Below are 27,475 nucleotides of genomic sequence, written 5' to 3'. Positions count from 1 at the left end.
TCTACACAAATAAAGATAATTTTGATTTTGATTTTGGAATATGTAGCGGAAAAGACACTAATGTGTGTTTAAAATTGTAATTACAAAATCGAACGGATCGGTTCTTGCAGGACACTGCAAACGGGATGTTCCTATGAACGTTAAGATTAAGGCTAATCAAATCAAATCAAATCAAATTAGTTTATTGCAACATATCATACATTGATCGATCTTAAATTTAAACGTAAAATTGCAACGGCTGAGTTGCACCACCTAACTTTAATGGTAACTTTAACGATAACCGATGTTATTGTATGGAGTTTGACACATTTTTGCCGTTTGTTAAAACCAGCCGTAAACACGTTAAACGGGATCCTGCAAAAAACGGGATGTCTCAGTAGGAACAAGCACTAACATTGAAAGAGCGTTGTTTAAAAAAAAGACATAGCTGAATAATCCATACTAATAAAATATGAAAGTTTGTCTGTTACTTTTTCACGCGTAAACATCACAACCAAATAAGAAGAATCTTGGTATAGATAAATGGGACTTGGGGAAATAAAATTTGCTTCCATTTGCTTCAAAGAATTGATGGCTCTTGGAAAAGGGGTAAAATCCCCTTGGATGGAAGTTTTTATGGGGTGGGTTTTTCCCATTATTTTTCATGTAAACGTTATGAATACTCATTTTTATGCTTTGGGTAGCCGTTTATTATTTCACACGGTAGAATCTTTAGTAAATGTCCATAAAAATATATCTTAATTTTATAAATGCGAAAGTAACTCTAGTCTGTCTGTCTTGCTTTCACGCTTAAACCACTGATTCGATTTTTATGAAATTTGGCATAGAGATAGTTTGAGTCCCGGAAAAGGACATAGGATAGTTTTATCCCGGTTTTTGAAACAGGGACGCGCGCGATAAAGGTTTTCTGTGACAGACAAAATTCCACGCGGGCGAAGCCGCGAGCGGAAAGCTAGTAAATAATAAGGCCTAACTGTGTAATTAATTAAATTAGAAATCCTGGCACACCAACTATAGTTAATTTATTAGTATTTCGTTATAAAAACAACGTTAACAGCATTGTTGTATTCCGGCAGTTGGAGGTAAGATAGCCAGTTCCTCTGTGGTTGAGGATTTTATTTTATTTTTATTGTAATCCGAGTAAAGCTCGCTTACACCTTCGGTCTGATCATCCTTTCCCATCAGGTGAGATGCAGGAAGAGTTATAGCCCAGTCAATGAATGCTTTAACGACGCCCTCCGCCAGCTCAAGGGCTAAGGGCGGGGACTTTTGCTATGTTGACCTCTAAACCAGTCTAAATAAAGTCCCAAAGTCAGAAATTGTGTTCCACGGATTTCCATCTATAATGCTTTATTGACTGGACTATTGAAAGAACCTTACTTTCGTTGTCCTAAAAGCTTTCAGTCTAAAGTTTTGTCTTTTTACGCTATTGTACCTTGGAAAAGTCACCTAAAATGTAAGAACGGTAAGATATTTCATCTTTTGCGGGTGGCATATTACATTTTTTATTCAGTAGGGCGTAGACGAACTAAATCAAGCAAATGATAATGTTGGCACATCGCTAATGGGCAATTTATTATTTTTTGAGCGTGCCTTATTTTTTTTATGGAAGCTTAGCTTTTGTACCTAATTTGATTACGGTGACTTAGCTGTACGAAGAATCAGGTTGAATTAAGAGTCAATTTATGTCACAAAGGCATTAATCTTTAAATTAAAATATAGTTATTGTGTGGTGTTAATCGGTCATTCTCACGATTAGGCGTTCTCAGCCTAATTACCATATCATTTTTGAAATTTGGCTTAATTGACTTAAACGCATTTAAATATGAAACTCACGAAAAGTACGAATTTAACAATCGTTAAGGCGTCAAATTATTCCAAGCGGTTTTCGCGTAAATGAGACCCAAAAATTTTATGGTCACGGTAATTAGATAAGGCTAATACTTAATCTAACGGTAATTAGAAAAAATATGTAAAATAGCAAGAAAACAATATCTTGCATTGATAAATTTGTATACTTATAAATATATAGCGTCATAAAAAACGCTGTAGGTACACTTAATAACCCTTTGAAAAAAGGAAAACACTCATTTCTATTATTTATTGTATCAAGATATTTTCAGTATACTGCAATAATCGAGGCTATAACAGGAACACTTAGTTTCGGCCAGAAGGGGCTACGTGTCACATTTTTTCATCGGAATCTTAATCATCATTTATTTGATTTCAAGGTGGTACAAAGGATTTAACGTACAGATAATGGATTAGGAGATCTCACAAATTTGGTTTTTCGGATATACATATATCGAAAAATTAATTAATGATTTAAGTGATTTTTCCTCTTTTTAATCTATCTGCGATCAGCCATCACCCATTATCAGATTAAATTGAATTTGTAATAATGACAGTTCCAGCTCAGCATATCCCATGATTTGTCACCTCGATTCTTTTACAATAAGTTTTCAGATTGATGCTATTCGCTTTCTCCGAACTAACTAAGGGCTCGCGCCGCGCGCGTAAATGATGTGTCAAATATTATTATTTAGGCTTGTGTGCCCAAAAACAGAAAACGTCACGGGAATTAGGACTTTCGCTCGGACAAGCAGTTTTTTAATTCTAATTATTTACAGAATGGTTCTATTGAATAGATATTTTGCTATGCGTAAGACAATCTTTTGTACTCTTTAAAATGTTGAATGGAGTAAACCAAATCTATACGACATAAAAATTACAGCCAAGTTTTAACATTAAGTCGGTGTGCGGACGCGTAACGGTAATTAGAGAACAGAGGTTCATGAAATTAATTAAGTCACGAATACTTAAAATAGAGGCCTATGATTTAATGCACAACTGGATGGGGTTGTTAAGTAACATATAAAAATACTTGCATGTCTCTAATTTGTCATTTTTAACGATTTAACAACCCGGACACGCAAAAACTAGCTCATCTGAGAATGGCCGTCATAAAGTGTGTCGTATAATTACGCCCGTATTCTCAAACTATGCTTGCTTAAGTGAAGTAGCAAATTGAACGCACATAGTTGAGTAAAGCTCTGTGATTGATTCGTGTGTCACTCTGTGCGTCCACGCACACTGTGAGAGATCATAGTAATATTTGTGAATACGGGCGTAAGTAAGTTAAATTGTGTTAATCTATTGTATGCAGGCTACCAACCGTGCGATGTGGAAGTCATTGGGGGAGGCCTATGTTCAGCAGTGGACGTCCTGTGGCTGAAATGATGATGATGAATTTAAATAACTTTTAGATTTTTCAGTCACCCTGAACATTTCATTTACCTAATAAATATTTAAATGAGTGTAACGCTTCCTACGCTACATTTTAAATTAGAAATAGTGATAATATTAACTTCAAAGCTCAGATATAATTATTATGAATAATAACAATGCACAATGTTGGCATTATTAATAATATCAAAATTGCCATGTCAGCGTAGATTGAACTAATTACACTACCAGACTAACCACCTACACATTTTCGAGTTTAAAATACAAAGGTTAATTCCATTTGTAATTTTAGTTAAAATTAAATTATAAAATGAAAATCTGATTTATTATTCTCAGTACTTTCATCTAAGTACTTAATTAAAATTTGTTTGTACTAATAGTCTACTTCACTAGCTGTGGCCGCGACCTCACTCGTGAAAATAATTTGAATAATTCCCATTTTTGTAACATTTAATTTACAATTTATTTTGACAGTTGAAATACGGATTTGGACAAGGATTGAATATGGGAAATGGGCGCTAAAGAAACATAATTTTGATAGAAAACGGACCATTATTAAAGGGTTAAAATTAAAAACTAACTTTTTAATAATGTCAAAACTATAATATCTCCTAATCGCCCTTATTGTAATATCAAGTTCCAAATAATAATTATTAGTTTTAGGCACTGAATTGAAATTAAAAAATTAAACATTCGTGTTGAAATTGTTAAAATAATAATTCCAAGAATAAAGGTCAATTTGTTCTTCAATTAAGAACAATTCCCACGTCAGAATTATACACAAGGACCATTTAAATTACAATTAAAGTAGTAGGAGTCCAATTATTTTAAAATACAAGAATATAATTATCTAACTAACAACTGAAATAATACAGTGGAGGAGTATAATTTAGTACGCAAATTAGGAAAAGCAGTACCTTTCCTACAATAATTATCTTTGGTAATTGAGTTCTGAGTTTTCTTAAATAAGTATTACTTATACCTAATTACTACCTAGGTATCATATTTTAAAAAATAAAGTAAAAATACATTGCCCGGGATATCCGGCTCGAAGAACCAATGTCAAAGACAGTGTCAAATATAAGACTATGATGTCAGAATGTTACAACTGCGGCGTATCAACCGATGATGGGATTTACTGAAGGACGTGTCTTACGCCCGTATTCACAAATATTATTATGAGGTCTCACACTCGCGTGGACGCACAGGGTGACACACGAACCAATTACAGAGTTCATTAAGCATAGATTTTTACGTAAAAAGTACCAAAGTCGCAACTGGCCAAATTGCAAGTTAAGAAAAAATTACTTATTAAAATGTTCGAGTTAACTCATACGTCTGTTACGATTTACTAAAACAGCTGAATTAGCAGTTCATGTATCTTTTATGTCAAATTACATACAGCAAAGCGCTCAAAATGTAGCGACCTGATTTTATTTCTTGTTTCGCAAGGAACAGGCAAGGGTAATAAATCATGCTGCCTAGTTTTTCATGCAAAGGCATCTATCACCTTGTTATAGGTCAATGACAAAAAAACTTGTTCGCACTTGTTTGCTATTTTCGACTTTCATAGATGTTGATTAGATTCAAAATACGACAACAACATCTCTACTCTATGTACTCGTATATCACCGATTCTGCTAAGAATATAAACTTTTTTGTGACTCAGGATCCGATGCTGGAAGCACAAAAGTACCTACCTAGGGAAATATTACAGTCAAATACGTCTTTAAACAAGTATACGGAATCCCCCCAATCCTTGAAGACGCTAGTACCTCCTCACTAGTATCCGGCTCGAAGGACCATGTTTAACCTTCCCTTAGAGGAAGGTCACTCCTCTTTTTCTTAGTCGGGCACTCTTGTCAGAGTGACCGTGGTTGCGCTGACGAGGTACACGGTGGGGTGTTCGGTATCATTTCCGAGGGTAGTTCTCCTGGCGATGTGCTTCCATTTCTGACGGTTAGAGGCGTCGCGAGTACACTGGACCATGGTGGACTCAGTAGCCTTTGTGATGGCGTCTATCCAGCAGATTGGTGATCGACCTCGTACTCTCAGTACTTGTACCGTCTGTATAGCTAGTATCCTTTCTTTTTACTTCTTTTAGAAACAAGTGTACCTAGCTACCACAACTAAGTACTGTTGGAGGCCGGTAGATCTATTCTTAAGAATAAAACACTGGAAACTTAACTTTCATATTATATTGCCTCATCTACAATACAATTTATCACTTAGCACAAAAGCACGGGGAGTCATCCGCGCGCGTCCCTCTATTCTAACGTTTTCTCGTGTGACATTGACATTACGTCAATGTCACTATGACAACAGCTCATTGGTTATAACGATACCGTTATTTTAACGTTTTAGATTTCTCACAGTTAACCGTACTTACCGGTATCCAAGCAGAGAAGTCCACGGCAGCAGTCGCCATTGGTGGCGCAGGGCGAGCTGTAGCAGTGGGCGGGCTCATCAATGACGTCATCGATGCGGTTGCCCTCCAGCGCTTCGGCGTAGACCTCCTCTGGCTCCACCTGAGAGAAAGAAAAGGTTAGCAGAAGCCAAACGGTGAAGGGGTCGGACTGGCCGACTCGAGATCCGAGGAACGCGGGTCCCACCGCCGCTCGACTATTGTGGTGAGCTCACTCGTAACACAAGCATTTTAGCTTACCACGAGGGACTAACGGGACTATTAGCAATTTGTGCAACACAAATTACTTATAATCTTAAAAAAAAATACGAATACCCTTCTACCACTGTAACTCTTCAGGTTCTAGTTATAGAATAGACTATGAGACCATTCCCCATAATTCGAAATCACAATATTTTTTTAAATTTACTTCATTCTGGTTTTAAAAACTTAATAAATTTTATATTTCCTGTAAATTAAGATTTTTGGTTGCAATAATTGAAAAAAGTAGTGACAAAATAGTGACGTCCCAGGCTTGTATTGCTATACAAAATCTATGGGAAAGTCTCGTTTTGACAGTTTTAAAAAGTACGTCAATTGATTGGTGGTGTCAAATACCATAATACAGTCAGAATTATAGCTTGGTTGGCAATCAAACTCAACCAGCAAAGATGAAAAGAATAAAGCATCAGGTTGTTTCCATCATTATAGCTCTTGTATGCCAGAAAAGAAATGCATCAGAGCTATAAAATCCTTGAAGTGGAGGGACAGCTGCAAACCACACTTCAAGGAATTAAAAATACTAACTGTACCCGCCTCGCTCTATTTACGAGACTGCGGTCTTTGTCAAGAGAAATCTACATCTGTTTCCCACTCTATCCAGTAGACGTCTTATGCACACTTTAAGCGCACCAACTTGTCAAACCGCTCTAAAAAGGAAAAGCTTTTACTGTATGGCTCCTAAAGTTTATAATAAATTGCCAAAAAAGTTAAGAAACGCCAGCTTGAACACTTTTCGCAAAGAATATTGACCCTTTTAATAAGAAAATCATATTATACATTAACTGAATATTGGACTGATACTTTGTAAAATAATTTTGACATGATAGTTTTGTAAGCATTAAATTCTTAAAATTTACATTGTTTTATTATGACGTTATGTAACTATTAATTTTTGTTTGTATCTTTATATGGGACTAATAATTTGTATGCCACTCATAGGCCAAACATAGAGCTCTACCCATTATTATGTACCACCTGAATTACACATTTACTTATGTTTTACAAATAAATGATTTGATTTGATCTACAGCCTGGCTGTGCACCGAATTTTCAAGCAAAATTTTAAAAACCCTGTCATGATTTATTAAGATAAAATAAAAGTAAAGGACAAGTAAAAGAATGATTTAAAGATGCAGCACTTCAAGTCATTATTTTATTAGGATATCATAACATGAAGTCAAATTTTCTTTGTTCCTACAACTATTATACATTAAATTGTTTTAGCAAGCACGAAAATGTTAATTTGTTTCGCAATTCCTATCATCATCATCATCATCATGTCAGCCATAGGACGTCCACTGCTGAACATAGGCCTCCCCTAATGCTTTCCACGTTGATCGATTGGTAGCGACCTGCGTCCAGCGTTTCTCTGCTACCTTTACGCACCATTAGAGAGGATGCGGTGGCCCTTTGGCAGGAGCGGTGGGATGCCAGCAGCGACGGACGTGAGCTGTACCAGTTCTTTCCCATCGTGGCGGCGAGGCTCTCACTCGGCTGGGTTGAACCTGATTACGTGGTTTCCCAATTGTTAACTGGGCACGGGTGCTTCAGGCAGCGCCTACACAGGATGACGCTGTGCGAGTCTGCACTATGCCCATGCGGCGAGGGAGTCGAAGAGAGCCGCGATCACGCACTTTGGGAATGTAACCTCTATGACGAAGCTCGACAGAAAATGCTGGATGCGATACGGAGAGCCGAGCAAGGACCTGTTTATCACCAGGACCTCACGAGTAGTCGCAGTACGAGTAACTGGATCGCGCTGCGCGAGTTCGCGCACTCCTGGCACACAATCAGGCGAAATTATGAGAAGAAGTGATGACATTTATCAACGATAGCAGCCCGACGCGAAGTACTGTATTTGTGGTGTCAAGCCCTAGAAGGGGGAGAATTGACTATGAGAAGGGACATGGATCAAATAAATTTGTAGGGAGTCAAGCAAAGCGCCCGGGGAAAAGAGCCCAGAGCAAGTACCCGCGCGCTCTCCCGAGATTCGGTTCGTACGCCGTGAGGCAGGAAGAACCATAAGTGGTGGTGGGTTATGATACCTTTACGATGTCGTCCGTCGGACGTCCTACAATTCCTATATTAAATTATTTCATTTGTTAGTTTATTTATGTTAAGCCTAACGATTCACTCAGTTAGTGCCTGAGGTATGAGAGCGGCACGGGAGGGGTGACATTGACATATTATTATGACGTGACAGCGCATACAAATCTGTGGGTCTAGTCAAAATGCCATCGCAAACCAATAGGAAGTTTTCACTATTGTCAGTCGCCGCGTCACCAGCCCCCCTAGACAAAACGCACTTTTTGATCGAATCGAAAATCGAATCCGTCAAAACTCCATACAAAAAAGGGGCTTTTCGACCACTTTTCGACTGGTTTGCGATTATAATTTGCACTTTGTCTAGACCCACAGTAATTCAACCAACGACGCGGCGATATAAACGTTCATTCAAAATCGAATAAAAGTTAAAAAATGTCTATGACTTTGCGATTGTTTTTACTTTTTTTAGCTTTTTTTTTAATTTGTTTCTTATGCTCTCTGTTTACGTCTATGCTTCGCTGTCAAACTAGCTGTCAAAACGACATCGCGATACGGATTTGTCAAAACAGCCTTAGGGTGGGTTGCACCATCTTAGTTTAACTTTGACAAACGTCTAAAATCTGTCTAACTCCATACAAAAAACACCGGTTAACGTCATAGTTACGGTCAAAGTTAGGTGGTGCAACTCACCCTATTGGTTTTCGATCGAATCAAAGCTTATCACCGGGGTTTTAGTAATCGCAATGAAAATGGCGGGTGTTGCGATTCGATTCGATTTTGATTGAGTCTTAAATGCATGTTGGCTAAGCCTTTGTATGGGAAATTTCAATCCAGTCTTTCGATTATCGATAGGTTGGGCTTTGCGATTCGATTTTTTGCCGTTTGGCTAAGCCTTTTTTGTTATCGACCTCTTTTGCGATTTGTTTATTTGTTTGCGACTGGTTTGCGATGGGTTTGGGATTATAATTTGCACTTTGTCTAGACCCACTGAAGCACATTTAATTTTCAACCGACTTCAAAAAAGGAGAAGGTTCTCAATTCGACCCGTATGTTTTTTTTTTCTATGTTTGTTACGCGATAACTCCGCCAATTATGAACCGATTTGAACAAATCTTTTTTTGGCGTATAGGTAATACCTCAAGGGTGGTCCCATTTAAATTTAATAATAGAAAAAACAACCCCCAAGGGTGGAAAATTGGGGATGAACTTTTTTATACGCAATATCTCCGCCGATTATAAATCAATTTGAACGATTNAGAATTGATCTACGTCACCGCTCAAGCGTCAGGGTTGTATGAGCAAAGTAAAATAAATAAAAACTTAATTTTAAGAAGCATTTATTGTATTTACGATTAGAAAACTTTAATCTAGTGGAGTTTGTATAATCGTACCATCTCTAAAGTACCTATTAATAAACTTCAGTGTTGCGATAATTCGAAATTAAACAAACAGTTTTAAAAGGTGTAGTGTCGGAAAATAGACACGGTGAAGTAAAGTTAATGTTTTTATTAGCTAAAATAATTTTTTTGCTATAGTTTTTTGTCATAAGTATTTCAAAATAATTTATTATTTAAAAAGTGTAGTTTTTTTTTATTATTTAAATCACTACAGTTAATTATTACTCCTAAATATTACAATTTTTCATTAAAGAAGAATAACAGTGCTGTTGGAATAATAAACCTTAATTGTGACGATGATCGACCGAGCGTGTATAGAAATACGCGTAAGCAAACAGGCGCGTGGCGGCCCGGACTGATTTGCAACTTGAAGTTGTCGCGCGCTGTAGGTAATTATCTCGGCCGGCATAGGCGAGTGACGGAGGCCTGGTTTTAAGCCCTATAAATACAAAACCCAGTTTTCAATTTACATTCGTTTCGCGTATTTAAACGCCGCCATGTTTTTCGACGTTTGTTTTTTTAACGACCAACGCAAAGGAACATCAATAGCCTTTGATCGTGTTCCGGAATTGTAATAAATGAACGTTTTTAACACGTTCGCAGAATATTTTAACGGTATTTTGCAACGTTATTTTTTTGAGAACATTTGCCTTTGAGTTGGGAAAAATACGGCTGCGTTCGTTTTTCGCGAATCATTTCCTGCAATCGCTGTTTTTAATTTGATTTGTTTTCATTTAATCAAGCGGAGTTTTTACCAATTCAATTATCAAATAATGAATTTAGGGATTATTCTTGTGAAGCGTTACGAAATTAAAATTATAGCACCCATAAGCATCTCTACATAAAAGAAACTTTTTAAAGTCAATCTATTTATAAGAAACTTTAAAAGTAAAGTAATAAATATTCTGCCCAAAGAAAAAAAATATTTGGCACACAATTAAGATGGTTATGTTAAATGATAACCAAAATTTTTCTTCACGGTGCAAATCGTGCTGATTTTTTTTCTTACACAAATTAGGTACTTATTCAAATAAAAAATTCCAACGCAAATAATTTATTGGCTGTTGTAATCCCAAAAAATCTCGGCCTTAAATGAACGTCCTAAGCACAAAAGTTCAAAGCCGATTGATGACTAGTAATACTCGTATTTTCCAAGAAAAATATCGCTATGAAAAATTCAGGGAAACTCCAATGAATCTTGCTTATTACTTCTTTGAAAGTAATCCTATTCTGGGCACCTTTGAACTCATGAAACCTTATTAAATTTCAAACTGATTAAGGATTGGCCATATTGGATGCGGCCTGCGGTCAGGTTAAAATGAACGCAGCCAGACTCATGTAATGAACAACATTGTCAGTCTCTACAGGGTGACTTTGCAAGTATCCATTTTTTTAAAAAGGTTTATAGAACAACTTGCGGCCGCAAGCGACTTCGTACGCGTGGATCCCGTTTTACCCCCTTAGGGGTGGAGTTTCGTAAACCTTTCTTAGTCTTATCCTACGTCATAACATCTACCTGCGTCCTGCATGCCAAATTTCAACCCAATCCGTACAGCGATTTGAGCTGTGCGTTGATAGATCACTATATCAGTCAGTTAGTCTGTTAGTCACCTTTGAGTTTTATATTTATTTAGATTTAACAATACAACTTTATCTTAATTATTTTTAATTGTGGTATCGCGAAAATATTATTGAAAATCTAATTCGTAGACATGCCTATTATTATTTTTAAAGGTTAGGGCTTATTTTCACCATTATGCCTATTAAGCTTTGCAATTAACTGTGTGCACGTATTTTTCTATGAACGAAGCAAATTATCCACGTGTGCTAATTTTGATAAAAATAATAAAATATGAAAAAAACTTTTTTGTTTTCATTATGTTACTGAGATTCTGAGTCGCTTCTAAAAATTTGGATACTGATAACAAAATCACCCTGTATACATTTCGCATTGATGCGATCTGCCCGTGCGAGTATGAGTAAAGAACGCAAACCGCACTGCTGACAGAATTGCCTTATCACGACCGTTGACACCTTGCCCTGATGGACAATGTTATTCATACATAGTGCATCATGCGTTCACGTTGATCTGACTGCAGACCGCAGAACGCATACAGTGTAGGATACCCTTAAACTGATTGCCCACCGACCTTTCCTTCAATTAGTTATTTATAACGAGTTAAAGATCTCGCAGGTTTGAATAAAAGCAAAACTTTAAAGCTGGTAACGTTACCGTGTTATTTTAACCTGGATCGATAGAGCCAAAGGTTACAGTTCACCGGAATTACCGCTGACCTTTGCGAGCGAGCGCATCTCTACTGACGCGGCAACGGGTGCAGGAAACGGTGCGTTATAACGTTATCGGGTAAATAACGTTATTGATTTTCTACGTAACGCGTCGAAAATAGTTTTGTAGAAATTTTATTTTTATAAATAAGCTGGTCTGCATTTTCCAGATGGAAAATGATGATAAGGCTGAGGTGGAAGCGAGCCTGAGATTAAATGTCCGAAAGTATAATAAGATCGTCCGTCCATCGGGTCGAGTCATCATCATCATTCAGCCACATGACGTCCACTGCTGAACATAAGCTTCCCCCAATGATTCGGGTCGAATATTCAGACTAAATTGGCAAGTATTACGAAATAAAGTCGCTGACATAGCCCGACGGATTAGCAAGCTGAAATGGCAATGGGCAGGGCACATAGTCCGCAGAACTGACGGCCGATGGGGCAGCAAGATTCTGGAATGGAGGCCGCGTACCGGAAAACGCAGCGTGGGACGTCCACCTACAAGGTGGACCGATGACATCGTAAAGGTAGCAGGGAAGCGCTGGACGCAGGCCGCTACCAATCTATCAACGTGGAAAGCATTAGGGGAGGTCTATGTTCAGCAGTGGACGTCCTATGGCTGAAATGATGATGATGGTGATGATGGCAAGTATTCTTTCCAGTTTTCCCAAAAAAGGTGCGTCAAAAAGTACTAAGTAACAAAATAGTTTAAAGAGAAGCTAAATGGTCCCAAGTGGTTTTAACCGTCCCAATTTAAGTGTGCCTGTGTGTATGTTAAAACCACTGTACCTACTTGTAATTGTTGACAGTAATGGTCAATTTAGTTTACTTACACCCTGGAGTACTTAGTAAAACCCAAAATGTCATAATTAGAACTATATCAAATGGGCCCAAACTGCTAACTGCTAAAGTGACCTCAAATGTGTTGAATCACCTTGAATGTGTCTTAAACCTAGCCTAAAGTGTCAATGATGAATGACCCAATGAATAATGTTTCAAAAATACATGTGTAATTTTAATAAAGCCCTAAATGTGTCAAAAAGTAGAAAGTTACAGAAAAAAATATCTAATATCTTCAACTATAGCTGTGCCCGCGACTTTGTACGTGTAAAAATAGTTTCATTAATATTTCCCATTTTTGCAACATTCTTTACTGCTCCGCCCCTATAGGGTGTTGTTATATAGGGTGTAAGGTGATGTTATATAGCCTAAAGCCTTCCTCGATGAATGAGCAACACAAATACACAAAAATATTTATTCAAATCGGACCAGTAGTTCCTGAGATATTACCAAAAGCCTAAATGTCGAATAGGTAGAGGAAGGACTAATTTTATTGATAGAGGGTGACCTAGAAATGTGTCTAAAGGCTTCCATCGTCCATTATGACGAAAATCCCTAAAGGTCCTCAATTAAAGCCTTAAATGGCGACCAATTGATGCAAAGTGCTTCGGTAATCTAATATGGCCTCAAAGAGTTAAGTATAGTGCCCCAAAATATCTTACCTGTCCATATAAATGTCCTTTATAGTGGTGTGGTGTAAGTAGACCAATTGATGCAAAGTGCTCCGGTAATGTTTCGTAATCTAATATAGCCCTATATATTGGATGGCCCCAGAAAATAGCCCCCAAATGTGTCGTAATGTCAAAAATACCTCAGTGCCTGAAGACGAAGGTCTATAAAACAACCAAAGTGTGTTTACCAGTGATGACATAATGTTTCCAAACCATTATTATTATTTATGGTTTTGTTCTCAGATCATACATCTATGCTTTGAGGTTTAGTTGGACTATAGGCCTTATACAGAATCTCGGTGTTTTTTACGAGATCGAATCAGAAATGAGGAGATCCGTAAACGAACTAAAATCGCTGACCTAGCCCCACGGATTAACACCAACCAACCACTACCAACCGGGTTACATGGAAATCATTGGGGGAGGCCTATGTTCAGCAGTGGGCGTCCTGTGGCTGAAATGATGAAGATGATGGACTACCAATAGGTACCAAAATAACTTACTTGTCCATAAGGGTAGTGGCGGTAAGGCCCGCGCCCGTAGCCCAGGTTGGCCAGCATATCGGAGCTGAACCGGTTGAACAGCCCACCCCACGCGTGGGCCGACGCCAAACAGCCCAGCACTAGCAGAGCGATGGCCATGTTGTTGACACTGTTGGAGAAAATAATTTATTAGTAATCAAATCAAATAATTTATTCAATACTCAGGCGATTTCCAAGGCGCTTATACACGTTCCAAATTATGCTTGCCCTACCACCACTTCGGGACAATATATGGGCTGGTGCTGAGAAGAAGTGGCAGAAGAAACTCAGTCGCCTTTGTAAAGTAGTCCTATAAAATTTGAAGATTACCCTCGATCGATGTCCCTAGGATATTCCTAGCATGGATACAATGGTACTTCGTTCGTTCGTTCGTTTCAGCCGAAAGACGTCCACTGCTGGACCAAGGCCTCCCCCAAGGATTTCCACAAAGACCGGTCCTGCGCCGCTCGAATGAATGCAATACAATGGTACTAATTGAGAAATATGCGAACATCAGGCCTTTTCCCAACCAGTCTGACCAGCGTTTGGTCTACACGCTGGTCCTCCATATGGCTCAGGTAAATTACGTTAACGTATTTTTATTGATTCCAATGCATACAGAATTGTATTTAATGTCACGGGGCAATTTCCAGCAGTTGCCCCTTTTCGATTACGAGTGCCTTCACCCCGGGGCCATTTATATGATCCCCTAAGGCTTGGGCACTAACCACAAACACGTTCGATATAACATTACCCCTTTTTATTACATCTAAGTAATTCTATTTTATTTACACCTTCTTTTACCTATCTTTAGCTGATAACTTTTTTTTTTTTATCAAGGTGAAGTCTTTTTAAATTTTCAGAATTGCCATTAAGAAATAAAATCAATTAAACCAATTAAAAGAGCAATTAGTCAATTACTCGTTCTATGTATGACTTTCTTTTGTAGGTTTTTACTATGACATCGACAATTTTTCCTCCAATAATCAATTAATTTCACTTTTTTATGTGAAACAAAATTTTAAGTTTAAACCGAATTTATTTTCTACATTTTTTACTTTAAAAAAACAATACCTCCAGCAAAATAGTGACCTGTAAATATTACATAATTCAGAATAAAACTTTTTTTTAAACTTTTTAACCCAAAAATCTCAATAATAATGTAGTTTTTGACACCTTTTACCAATAATTTCAACGCAAAACGTTTTAAGAATACAACTTTCTTAAATAAATTACCTACTGGGTGAAAGTTTTTGACATTAACAAGATTAAAATAAAACAAATCCAAAGTAGATATTGCTTAGATCCTCCATTTTCCTTATCGAATTATTATAATCTCGAAAACATAATAAATTAAATTCAGAGATTAAATTGAAATCAATCATCTTTTAATGAAATAAAACCTTTGTAATGCCAACAACAAAAGGTCAATAGAATTTTAAAGAAAATACCGGAACGATTTTCATTTCTCTATCATACATGATCTCTACATTACTCGTATGTAAAAACAATAAATCTCAATGTGATTTTTTTCATGTTGTGAAAATAAATGAACTATTAAAAACATTTTAAACCTCCTTCTGGCGCAGTTGGGTAAAAATTACACGTTCTTTTTCATTTGGTATCAAATCACACCAAAGCAAACGAAAAAATAACATTTTGAACGAAAAAAACACGATCGTATTCCAAATTCAAATAAAAACAAAAGAATCGCGTTTCCACTTTATAAATCAACCTGTTTGCCTTATCTATCACTCCATAAGTTATTTTAAAAATAGCGCGTTCCAAATTTAAAACCGTAACAAAGGAAAATCACCTCCCGCCCTTACGTGACAGACGTCACAAAAACCCCGCCAAATTGGTCCATAAAGACAAAAATAGCTTTCTAATTTTGAATGTTTCGCAAAACAAAATGGCTCCCCTATTCGTCACAGACTACTATTACAACCGACCTCTTTTCAAAACTCCCGCTAATTTTTATTCAAAAAAGGAAAATAAAGCGTTCTAAATTTAAATTCTAAGGACTCACCGATTCTTGGTCTATGTCCTGATGCTACTAAGGCTGGCGTCGAACTGGGCGATCCATACAGACAGGGGACTCACTGCGCATGGATGGAAGGCTGTGGGCACAATACGCGTGGGAAGCGACTTTTTTGTGTGCGACTAGTCGCACGTCTTGGTATCTGAAATTACTTCTCTTTCAGTATTTTATTGAAGTCTTTCGTAGGTTCAAGTCCTATTTAAGATAGTTAATTTTGTTTGAAGTGAAACATTTTGTCTTCGTAATTTTTTTTTTGGAACAGCTTTCTCAAGGTGACTGAGTTTCTTCCGCCACTTCTTCTCAGCACCAACCCATATGTTGTCCCGAAGTGGTGGTAAGGCAAGCTATATTTGGGACGTGTATAAGTGCCCTGGAAAGGGCCTATGTTCTGAATAAACTATTTCATTTCATAGTTTTTAAAGTACCTAACTACAGACCTATAGCAAGAGTAGATGAAAAAGGATTGTCCAGCAGTGGACGTCATTTGGCTCAAACGAAACGATGAACAAAGATAACCAAGGTACTGTACCTGTACTAAATGTATGGAAACTGGAATCATTAAAAGACAATGCCGGAAATTGGCGTCTTTTTTTTTTCGCGCGGCCATCGACCAATCCTTGTTTTTTGATTACAAAATAGTGTAATAAACCAAACTTACTATGACATGTATACCTCTAAACTCAGTCTGAACTGAGTTACGAGCATTAGAAGTTTGATGATTTTCATACTAGATTTGCTTTTTGCGCGCAAGTTTTGTAAGAAATTGCAACAAAATATTGCGCTATTTTTTTATTGCGCTGATTCTGCTGCATACTGATGTCTGGGGCCTTTAATAGATGGTATTGTTTGTTTACACATACAATGTCACTATTTTGTTGCAATTTCTTACAAAACTTGCGCGCAAAAAGCAAATCTAGTATGAAAATCATCAAACTTCTAATGCTCGTAACTCAGTTCAGACTGAGTTTAGAGGTATACATGCCATAGTAAGTTTGGTTTATTACACTATTTTGTAATCAAAAAACAAAGTTTGGTCAATGGCCGCGCGAAAAAAAAAAGACGCCACCTTCCATACAAAATCTGGCATTGCCATTTTCTTTCTATATCTTGCAACGTGACAAAATAAGTACTGAATAAAGGGCCCTTCCCACAACAATCCAGTTTGGCTGGATCCAGTAATGGATCGGTTTTTTTGCTGGACACTGCAAACAGGGTTTTCGTGTGAATGTTAATTTTAAAACACTAAACAGATCCTGCAAAAGACAGTTCCTTCAATAAACAAAATGTCTCCGCAGTAAAGAGCCCCAATGTGCTCCAAAAATAATTTTATAACGTCTGAAGCAATAATTTAAATAACATGACACATTTGACGAGTTTTTTTTGTAAATAAAAATAGTGTTTTAATGAACTAGCGGCTGCCCGCGACTTCCTACGCGTGGACCCTGTTTTACCCCATTAGGGGTTGAATTTTGTAAAATCCCGTCTTAGTTAAGCACCTAAGTACGTTCTAAAAGGAACCCCCATGCAAAATTCGACACTCTAGCACTTGTAGTTTCTGAGATTTCGTGATGAGTGAGTCAGTCAGTCAGCCTTTCGCTTTTATAGATATAGAGATTTATTGTATCCCCATCAATGTATCGGTGGCAATCCACAATAGTCGCTGTCCAATGTGCACACGCCCTTACAGATTGGCTACAGATTGGCTAAGCTTCCTGATTAACCCCTGTAGTCACGGGCTCTGTTCATTAAAACTAATTTTAGCTTTCATTTTATTTATAACTGACGAGCTTAAAGCTTCTGGAGTCTGTAGATTTTATTATCACTAGCTTGTGCCCACGGCTCCTCTCGCGTTAATTTTTGGACCTGCGTTTCATCCCCCTAAGGGATGAATTTGGATTAAAATGGTGAAATATTTTTCAAATCGGTCCAATATTTTCAGAGCCTATTCAATTCAAACAAACAAAGCTATGAACCTTTTCTATTTATAATTGCAGACAGGCTAGCTTAACAAAGCTTCTGAAGTCTGAAGGTTTCAATTTCAAATTTTATTATCACACTAGTTAGCTACTGCCCGCGGTTTCTCTCGCGTTAATTTTTGGACCTCCATTTCATCCCCTTAGAGGGTGAATTTTGGAAAAATCCCACTGTAGCGGATGCCTACGTCATAATAACTGAGTGCAAAGTTTCAGCGCAATCCAGTGGTATGAGCTGAATGTTGATAGATCAGCCTAATGTCTGCCTTGAATAATACCTAATAGGTACTTACTTTTCAGAAAACTATAATTAATGTGTCCCTATAATAATAGGGGAGAGTTCGGTATATTGTACCGCCGGGTAAATTGTACCACCCTCATATTTCGTTAAGTATCTAATGAATGTCTGTAATTGCAACACTCAGCGATACACAACTAAATTCAATTAATATCGGCCATGTGGTTTTTGCCGTGACAACGAACACGTGTGTTTTATTTTGAAAAGTATTTTTTCATTGTTTTCAAGTAACTTTTGACAATGCATGTTTAGTTTGTAATTTTGTTAAATTTAATCACAGGGTGTTTCTAATATATTATTTAGAAGCGTAAATTAGTGTGGATTATAATTATTTGAAACATTTTTCGGTATTTATAAGCTATATTTTTTACCGATTTTTTAAAAGCACTATCACCTAGTCGGCTAAATTGTACCACATCAAGTTGTATGGATCTTTACCAAAGGATTTTGAATTTTTTTTAGTAAATCATATATTATTTTGAAGTTATAATAGCCTAGTTATGTTTGACTAACAATAAATGAAAGCAAAAGACTGGCAAAGTAGATTAGGTACAAGTGTGCGTTAGCGTTACGATAATTGGAATTACAAAACTTTTACTCAAAATCGTGATAACGTGTAAAACAATATCGATTGTCTATGTTATTAACTACTGTTCCTTTTCGTTACCTAATTTGTTAAAAATGTATCGTATAATATTTTGTCATAGTTTTTTATAGGCTTGAAATTTATTGAAATCCAATTTAGTAACCCTGTGGTACAAATTATCGAACCGGTTGGCTAAATTGGACCGAAGCTCTGAACTCGTATTTTGTTGATTTGTGCTAAATATACAACAATTGTGTTGATTAATACCTATGATATAGTAAGTTGAATAATTTTTCTTTAATTATGTACCATGAACATTAGCAAAAACAAAAGAAAACTATGTGTAAAATGGGATTGAAAAAAACTGGTCCAAATTACCGGACTCTCCCTTATGTGTCCCAAATATGTATAGCTTGCCCTACCATCACATCAGGACAACATAAATAACGGATTAATGTCGTCCACACTTTCATCGTCCTTAACTCTGCTTATTTGAAACTGTGGTGTGATAGTTGAAACTATTTACCTAATTAATTTAGGACTAGTTGACCCCGCAAACTTTGTAGTACAAACTAACAGTGAAATAACACGTTGAACGATACAATAATGTTAAGTTGTTTTCTTGTTTTTGATAGTAGAGTTCCAAAAGTAATGATTTATTTTTCATTTAAACCTATTCTGTATATTTCTCACTATCTAGGTGACTGACTGACATCTATCAACGCACAGTCCAAACCACTGGATGGATCGGGCTGAAATAATTTTGCATGCAGGTAGATGTTATGACGTAGGCATCCAGTAAAAAAGGATTTTACGAAACTCCATCCCTAAAGGGGGTAAAACGGGATCCATGCGTACGAAGTCGCGGATGGCCGCTAGTTTTACATAATCTTGTTGAAGATATTGCCTCTATTTTTAAAAAAAGAGCCTGACAAAGGTGACTGAGTTTCTTCCGCCACTTCTTCTCAGCACCAGCCCATAATGTTGTCCCGAAGTGGTGGTAGGGCAAGCTATATTTGAGACGTATAAATTAAAGTGCCCTGAAAAGGACCTATACTAATAAAAAATATATTTTTTATATGGGACTGGGATGAATCCTATAAATCAGAGATAATTAAAATTGGTTCAGTCCTTTTTGGACTGAACCAATTTTAATTATTTTCAGCTCTAAAATGTTTTTTTTACACAGTTGTGCATTGAAATTTTTGCTAACTAGCTTTGACCCGCGGCATCGCCCACGTAGTTTTAAAATAACTTACAGGTGTTATTAGAGACTCCAATATAGCGTGGTGGCAGATCCAATATAGCGTTATATTGCGTCTATCAACTAAGCCATCTTTCCGAAAATAACGTCGTCATGCTAGAAGCAGTATCGACTGAATGGATGACGTCATTCGGGTGGGGTTCCATTGACACCTCCGACAAGTGAACTATATTCGGTAGGACCACACAATATTAAGAACATCAGGCATCTCAAGCCTGTCTGACCAGGGTGGAGAGTGTAGACCAAATCCTCCATCATCATCATCATCATTTCAGCCACAAGACATCCACTGCATTTCCCTTGCATCGTAGCCCAGACAAACGCCCCTGCATCGTGGATAGGGTAGCCAGGTGTCCGGCTTTAGCCTTTTTACGGTCTTGTCCGGCCAAATATTGTCTCGTCCGGCCTGTCCGGCTTTTGTTAGGCTTTTTATGTGGCTGCCGCGCCAAGCTAAAGACGAGCTACAGAATAATATCAAGCGCACGCATCAGGATGTTAGGCAACCGATGATAATAGTACTCACTCGTGAGCAATGACACTAATTGCACATGTCCGGCCAAATGAAGTACAGAGTCCGGCTTTTGTGTTCTTGGACCTGGCAACCATATTCGTGGGCTGTGGCCCGGGTAAACGCCCCGCTAGCCCCCACCTGTGGGCGTTTTTAAAGATTTCCCCTGCATCATGGCCCGGGCAAATTCCTCGACGGCCCCCGGCTCAATTGTGAGACCTACTGGGTCTATATTTACTGTACGTGGGGTGGCATCCATTGACACCTACTCTGTGTATAGAGGTGAAGGGTGTTTCGGACCTAATGACACTAATTTATGAAATTGTTCGTTATTTTAGTAGTAGGAGGGTTTGAATACTGTTTGCTGTGAAATAGTAGTTTTATTGTAGTTATTTCAATGCCCATTGCTATTTTATATTACTCATGCTCATTACTAGCTCGAAAGAATAACCGAACCTTAACTTCTAACTCCTATGTTCTTCTGATTAATTTCGTTGCGGGTCCAATGACAGCTTAACCTTCCCCCGGGACAAACTTGACCTTCACTGGTTGGGTTATTGGCGGTCAAGCTGTAGATCCTGGCTACACAGGAGTTGCAGCGGTGGGAACGAGAGGTGGGAATAGTCCCGTATAGCACGAAAGCATGTCACTATTGAGCAATTGCTACTTAGTAGCATGTGTCGAAACATTGATAATATTAAGCATGATCATTTCGAGTTGTTGCTCGTTTAAAGCATGCTATTATGCATGAAATTTTATGAGCAAGAGTAACTGCACCTTTATTGAAGTTTTTTCAATAGGGTAGGTGTAGAACTAGAACAATTTGATGTACTTTATAGGAGTCAAAACGCGACTCTCCAATTTTTGTATGGCTATTATCAAAACAAACCCATGACGTCAGTGTTTTACCAACTTCATTGACGAAATATGTTTACAAATATTTGTTACAATCATCGTCATTGTGACTGACGTCATTTATCGTCACCGTTATTCATTGACAACGAAAATGAAGTGAAATGAAAAAGTTCATATTTTTTACAGTTTATTAAATAAACTAAAACTACATAACAATCATTGATACCTCTTAACTTACAATTGTAGTTCCTGAAAAAGTCACACTGTGTGCTCTTAATAGGGTTTCAAACGATTTTACAAGGTTTTATTTTAATTTTTGCTACTTTAACTCACTGGATTTGTCTCATATTTGGGGAAAGTACTATCGCCCGTATTCACAAACATTACTATGAGGTCTCACAGTGCGCGTGGACGCACAGGGTGACACACGAACCAATCACAGAGCTCTATTCAACGCTAGGCATTCGATTAGCTACTTCATTTAAGCAAGCATTGTTTGTGAATACGGGTATAAGTATCTTGAGTAGAGTCTTGTTTTAAATGGATGCCAACGTTTTCAATTTCACCCTGTATAGAAGTTGAAAAGTCTTTTAACATCTAAATATAACTCAAAGGTGACTGACTGACTGACATAGTGATCTATCAACGCACAGCCCAAACCACTGGACGGATCGGGCTAAAATTTGGCATGCAGGTAGATGTTATGACGTAGGCATACGCTAAGAAAGGATTTTGCGAAACTCCAACCCTAAGGGGGTAAAAAGGGATCCACGCGTACCAAGTCACGGGCGGCCGCTAGTTTCTCATATATCCCAAAATGGTTCTAAAGTTGTCAGTTAAGAGGTACCGCATGTCAGGTTTCCAATCTCAATAGACCTAAAGAAGCAAGGTAAGCAGGGTCTGTACGACCATGACAACCAACTGTAGAAGGCCTGGTAGAAGACCACCGCCGATGCCAATAAGCACCTCGTCTGCCAGGTCTGACACTGAAGAAATGAGGGTAGTAAGCAATCCTTGCATGTTGGCAACATTGGCAGGAGGAGACGAAGGGTTAGCGCCAACGCCATACTCAGGCAACGTTCTCAAAAAGTTCACAATCGCTAGCGCTTGCGAGTACAGCTTCAACAATGACGTTTCAAGAGCGCCCAAGTCTACTGGGATCATGCAGGTGATAGATGGCGGTAGTGTGTCGAATATTGACAGGAGGGACAGAAGGAGGTTGTATACGTTGTTCAAAAGAGGTAGGAGTACGTTGACTAAAGGATATACGGCTGGCAGAGACACGACGGATACGTTGTTGGCCGCTACTGGCGCCTGAAAAAGAAATTGTTTTTAGTCTGTGCTCGTGTCAAGTTGACAGTCGGATTAAGAAGCTTTCTAGTTCTGTGGTATCACTAAAGGGACACATACGATATTTTTTGAATTGCTCAGGATACTTTAGTTTCATTTATTCGACTGCCTGAATACTAGAGATATTTTTCAGCAGTATTATCCTATTTTTATAAAATTTTATGACTTAATTTTTACTATTATATTTTTTTAACTCACCGTTGTCAAACAGACAGCGACAGCGATTACCGTTACCGTTATTTTTAACGACATTTTTCAATTAAAAAAAATATTTACCGAAATAAATACGGGTTTCTTCGGTACACAGATGTGTTTTGTATTTATATTTTTGCTGTTACATTTTATATACTTTACGTTGCAAAATGAGTTTCGATAGTTAATATGAAGTTTGTGGTAAATGATAAGATGGTATCGAGTTATTTACTAACTAATTACCTAATTAATTACGATGTATCTATGTAATAAACAGTTATTGGAACTTTTTATCTATTTTGTTACAAATAGATAGGTATTTCTTATCAAGGGGCATCCTAACCTAGTTTGAAACTGGTTTTATCTTTGGCATAGAACTTTTCTTAAAACGTTGTACTTACTAGGAACTTCAAACTGTGACCATTATTTTGGTTTTCAGCCAAATGGAAGCAAGTCTAACCTTAACTTGACTTCTGTGTTCTTCTGATTAATTTATTTTCTTCTGTTTAACACCCCCGGGACAAACTTGACCGTCATTGGTTGGGTTGTTGGCGGTCAAGCTGTAGATCCTGGCTACACAGGAGTTGCAGCGGTGGGAACGAGAGGTGGGAATAGTCGCTTCTTTTGCTAAATGATCTTTTCCCGAAATTTATCCCTCAACCAGGTTCCAAGTCTTGACTTTCCCATAGCTCTACGGAAATGTATTTTGCTCAAGCCACGGATGAAATCCTGTAGGTATAATAAATGCAAAGGGCATTATCTCTGTGTGCCCATCTCTCCCCAGCGTTACTCCCAAAGTGAAGATAAAACTTTAGGGCATTTCCTTCCTGACGAATTCCCAAACGATTTTGGTAAATGATGCAAAATAAGTAAATGGGGCCATAGAATAAAGGGAAAATTTACCTATTTGTGGACTAGTTTTGTCGTCCGCGTGAAATTCAGTTTGTCACAGATCTTTAAACATTATAGTCAAACGCCCGTATTCACAAACATTACTATGAGGTCTCACAGTGCGCGTGGACGCACAGGGTGACACACGAACTAATCACAGAGCTCTATTCAACGCTGTCGTTCGATTTGCTGCTTCACTTAAGCAAGCATCATTTGTGAATACGGGCGTAAATTAAGTCTGACAAACATACATTATAAAGTTTCGTATTTTTATTAAGTAGGTTAAGAGTTAAGACTGTATCTTTTAACACTACACACCTGTGTGCTCTAAGTGCATCGTAAAACACACTAGAAATTACAAAGTTTTCACCACTTCTAAACAGCTGAATTTCTTTAAGTATTTCAATTTAAGTAGAGACGAATTTTTTCTAGCTAAATAATAAGTCTTACGTGTTGGTAATATGAGTCATATTGCATTAAAAATGTTTTAAATCTGGTACGGTAAACCGTACTAATTCCCAAATCTCGTTCCCTCCGCTGCAACTCCTGTGTAGCCAGGATCTACAGCTTGACCGCCAATAATAACCCAACCAGTGAAGGTCAAGTTTATCAAAAATGTAGCATGTAGTGATGTATTTTGCATTTTACGATATTATTATGACGCGCTACGTTTAGCACGTTCTAAAATAATGTCATAAGTACAGGCTTTTGCCCGCAGGTTTGCGTGGGGTTTAGGTCTATTACTGAAAGACTGTTTTGCGGGGATTCTTAACTATCACTTAAAGACTTAAGTCAAAGGGCTCGTTCCCACGGCACTCTAGTTTTGCAGGATCTAATAATGCAGGATTTTGATAGATAGAGATAGATAGATTAATAGATGTGTTTGAAATTCATATTCCTGAACGGATCTAATCAAATATATTTAATTTGCGAACATGGGTATTACAAGTAGGTGTTACAACTACAAGTATTTTAGTATCACCATTAGGCTGGTTTTAGTGTCACGGGGACTGTCAGTGCGGATCGCTCCGCACAGCTGATCTGTGTGAACTGCTAGGGAGCGGAGCGGTTCCTCCGGACCGCATTACTCTAAAACGCTCCCTAGAAGTTCATACAAATTGGCCGTGCGGAGCGAGTCCGCACCGGACGGTCCGCGTGACACTAAAACCAGCCTTAGGTCGATGTGGAAACCATTGGGGAAGCCTAACTGAAATGATGATGACTAAAATCCATCCCAGGGGTTAGTAAAGGAAAAACAAACGGACATTGACTAAAATCCATCCCAGGGGTTAGTAGGTACCTAAAGGAAAAACAAACGGACAGCGTCGCATTTTAATATCGCGACTGTTTTCTGCGAAATGTAGGTCAATGTCAATGCCGAATAATCATATTACGTTTATGTCCATTACATAATAAAATTATGTCGAGTCTGTAGATTGTACGTAATTATTATTACTGGCTACACTTTGCTTTGTTTTTGACTTTTAATCTACTTTCGTTCGTTCGTTTCAGCCAAATGACGTCCACTGCTGGACAAAGGCCTCCCCCAAGGATTTCCATAACGACAGGTCCTGCGCTGCCCGCATCCAGGTTCTTCCAGCGATCTTCACCAGATCGTCGGTCCACCTATTTGCCCACGTTACGTCTACGCTACGCTTTGTACGTAACTCTACTATAATCTGCACTAATGAGCAAAAATTTGATTGTTTGTTTGTATTAAAATAGGCTTCGAAACTACTGGACGGGAAAAATTCTTTCACCATTAGAATGAATGAAAGTTTAACCGCCTCTGTAGTCTAGTGGTAACATTGCATCAGACTCAGGGGTCCGAGGTTCGATTCCCAGTCCCATTCCCAGTGGGGGCAGATTTTTATCTAGGGTTTGGTAGAGGTAGGGCTTGTTCTAAGTCCGCCTGGCTAGCTACCACCATCTTACCTAAGTCTGTAGCCATAATAACAATGTAAACAGCATTGTGTTTGGGCAGTTGGCCAGTTCCTCTGTGATGGGTGAAGCTCGCTTCCACCTTCGGCCTGATCATCACTTTCCATCAGGTGAGATGCAGGCCAAGAGCTTCCTCGTTATAGATAAAAAGTCGATATACCTAGTGCAAATTTCTTCACATAGTTTACATTTTTATCTATGACATATTATTTATCTTTGACCTTACAAAACATTTCAACAAATACTTACTGCTTAATATGTTACTAGAATATTGATAAACTTTTAACAATTCATTTCATTACATAACAATTTGAAAGCATTTTTGATAACTGTTGTTTATAAAAAGAAAATTCACGTTGATTAAAATAATTCTGTTTAGAATTTACTACAGAAATATTGTTTTTATTTATTAAAAAAATGCGTTCGTACATTGTTTTCGTGGTTTTTGCCGTAACATTATTGGTTAGTATTTATAATTAATATTTTTAGAGTTTAAAAAGTTGTCCTCGTACTAAAAACTACGTATTTTTTAACAAATAAACATCCACTGACTTATTGTTCCTTCTTCATTATCACCATACTTTTTTCTTCAAATAAATTGCTTTTCCCGCCAAATTCTATCCTTTTTTTTACATAAAGAACTTGGCCAAAGCCGTGAAACTCAATTAAAAAAAAGTTTTCGCGCCTAAACCTAACCTAACTTTTTGACAGGTCCATCAATCGGAGGCCATGATTCCCGCCTACTCGGTCATCGCTCTCCGTCTGGCATTTGAAGAAATATCCACCATTTTGCCCGTTGCAAGCCAACTCGCCTGCCTCTTAATCCCGTTCCTGGTCAACCTGATCAACAACCTGAACAACTTGTCCAATATTGTCCAGAATTTGACACCAGCACTATTACCCTACTTTGGATGCACATTGCCTCTTTTGTACGCCACTTTGACAGATTTAGCATCAGTCCTGTTCCTGTATATTAGTATTTTGATATCGTTGTTCAGGTCAAATGTTTTAGCAGCGCCAGGCCTGCTCATGGGGCTGGTCTCACAGGTCTTAAACCTGGTTCTAGGCCTGTTAACAGGCCTGTCAGACGGCACAGGCCTGTTGAGTGGACTGATTAAATTGATCACAGGGGTGTTGGTGGAATTAGAGAAGCTGTTACTGTGAGTTAGGTTAATTTGTTGATTCGTTGTAAATAAAGTTAATTAAAGATTTTTGATTAAATTTTGTTTTTGTTTTTGATTTCTTTCCTCTTCAACTTCCTTCCATTATATATTTTTCAACTTATTTAATTAAATTGGATATTATAGTTTGCCAGATTACGCAAAAATAATATAATTTTAAAACTTACAAGGCTATGAAAGAGTGCTGAAATTCAGGTGAATCCGTGGTCAGACATAAACTAACCCTGGGTTTCACCATTTGACATTAGCTAATAAGTTAAGTAGTTACTTATAACAAACGTCAAAAGCCTGTCAAACTTCGTATAAAAACATCGGTTTTAAAGATGACCCACGCTAAACTGTCCCACCAAACTCAATGACAGGGGGGCGCTAGCATCGTTCAACTATATATGGTTTCCAACATGGGAAAAATCGAAAGCAGCGATCCGGTATTGACGGTGGCGCCCCGCTGTCAAAGTCATGCATAGGACAGTTCAGTATTTTGGAACTATACATATTATTATGTGTAGCGCTTAATTCAGTCTGCCTGAGGCAAGGGAGCAGCACGGGAGTCCGGGAGTTGTGACTTTGACCTTTGACATATTAAGGCGTGACGTTTGACCGCCACAAAATCAACGTCCGGTGCCACTCCCATTTTTCAGACACTGACTGAATTAAGCGTAAGCCCAAAACGGTAGTTATAGTTACGGTTAAAGTTAA

The 27,475-nt window shown here is 37.8% G+C and overlaps 3 protein-coding genes across 3 annotated transcripts in view; 1 reads left to right on the top strand and 2 right to left on the bottom strand.

The window, feature by feature from the left end:
* Positions 1-15,801, bottom strand: part of itg (ITG-containing peptide) — a 33,524-nt gene extending 17,723 nt beyond the window's left edge. Inside the window, exons 1-3 of the mRNA XM_028315396.1 lie at positions 15,726-15,801; positions 13,679-13,826; positions 5,636-5,774 (exon numbers count right to left, since the gene is read on the bottom strand). Coding sequence (XP_028171197.1) covers positions 5,636-5,774; positions 13,679-13,816 — 277 coding nt within the window. The 5' untranslated portion in view covers positions 13,817-13,826; positions 15,726-15,801. The remainder of the gene's footprint in view (positions 1-5,635; positions 5,775-13,678; positions 13,827-15,725) is intronic.
* A 6,296-nt stretch (positions 15,802-22,097) lies between these two features.
* Positions 22,098-22,823, bottom strand: LOC114360637 (uncharacterized). The gene is made up of 2 exons (XM_028315390.1): positions 22,806-22,823; positions 22,098-22,535 (listed from the first exon to the last, which is right to left on the bottom strand). Exons 1-2 carry the CDS (start codon positions 22,821-22,823, stop codon positions 22,098-22,100), a joined length of 456 nt encoding a protein of 151 aa, XP_028171191.1.
* A 129-nt stretch (positions 22,824-22,952) lies between these two features.
* LOC114360636 (uncharacterized) lies at positions 22,953-26,765 on the top strand. The gene is made up of 2 exons (XM_028315389.1): positions 22,953-22,964; positions 26,307-26,765. The coding sequence occupies exons 1-2, from the start codon at positions 22,953-22,955 to the stop codon at positions 26,757-26,759; spliced, it is 465 nt and encodes a 154-aa protein (XP_028171190.1). The 3' UTR covers positions 26,760-26,765.
* The last annotated feature ends 710 nt before the right edge of the window (positions 26,766-27,475 follow it).

The sequence above is a fragment of the Ostrinia furnacalis genome, unplaced genomic scaffold, assembly GCF_004193835.3.
Source record: "Ostrinia furnacalis isolate ACB-3 unplaced genomic scaffold, ASM419383v2 OfSCF5107, whole genome shotgun sequence".
Classification (NCBI taxonomy): domain Eukaryota; kingdom Metazoa; phylum Arthropoda; class Insecta; order Lepidoptera; family Crambidae; genus Ostrinia; species Ostrinia furnacalis.
This window is presented reverse-complemented; position numbering and strand designations above follow the sequence as displayed.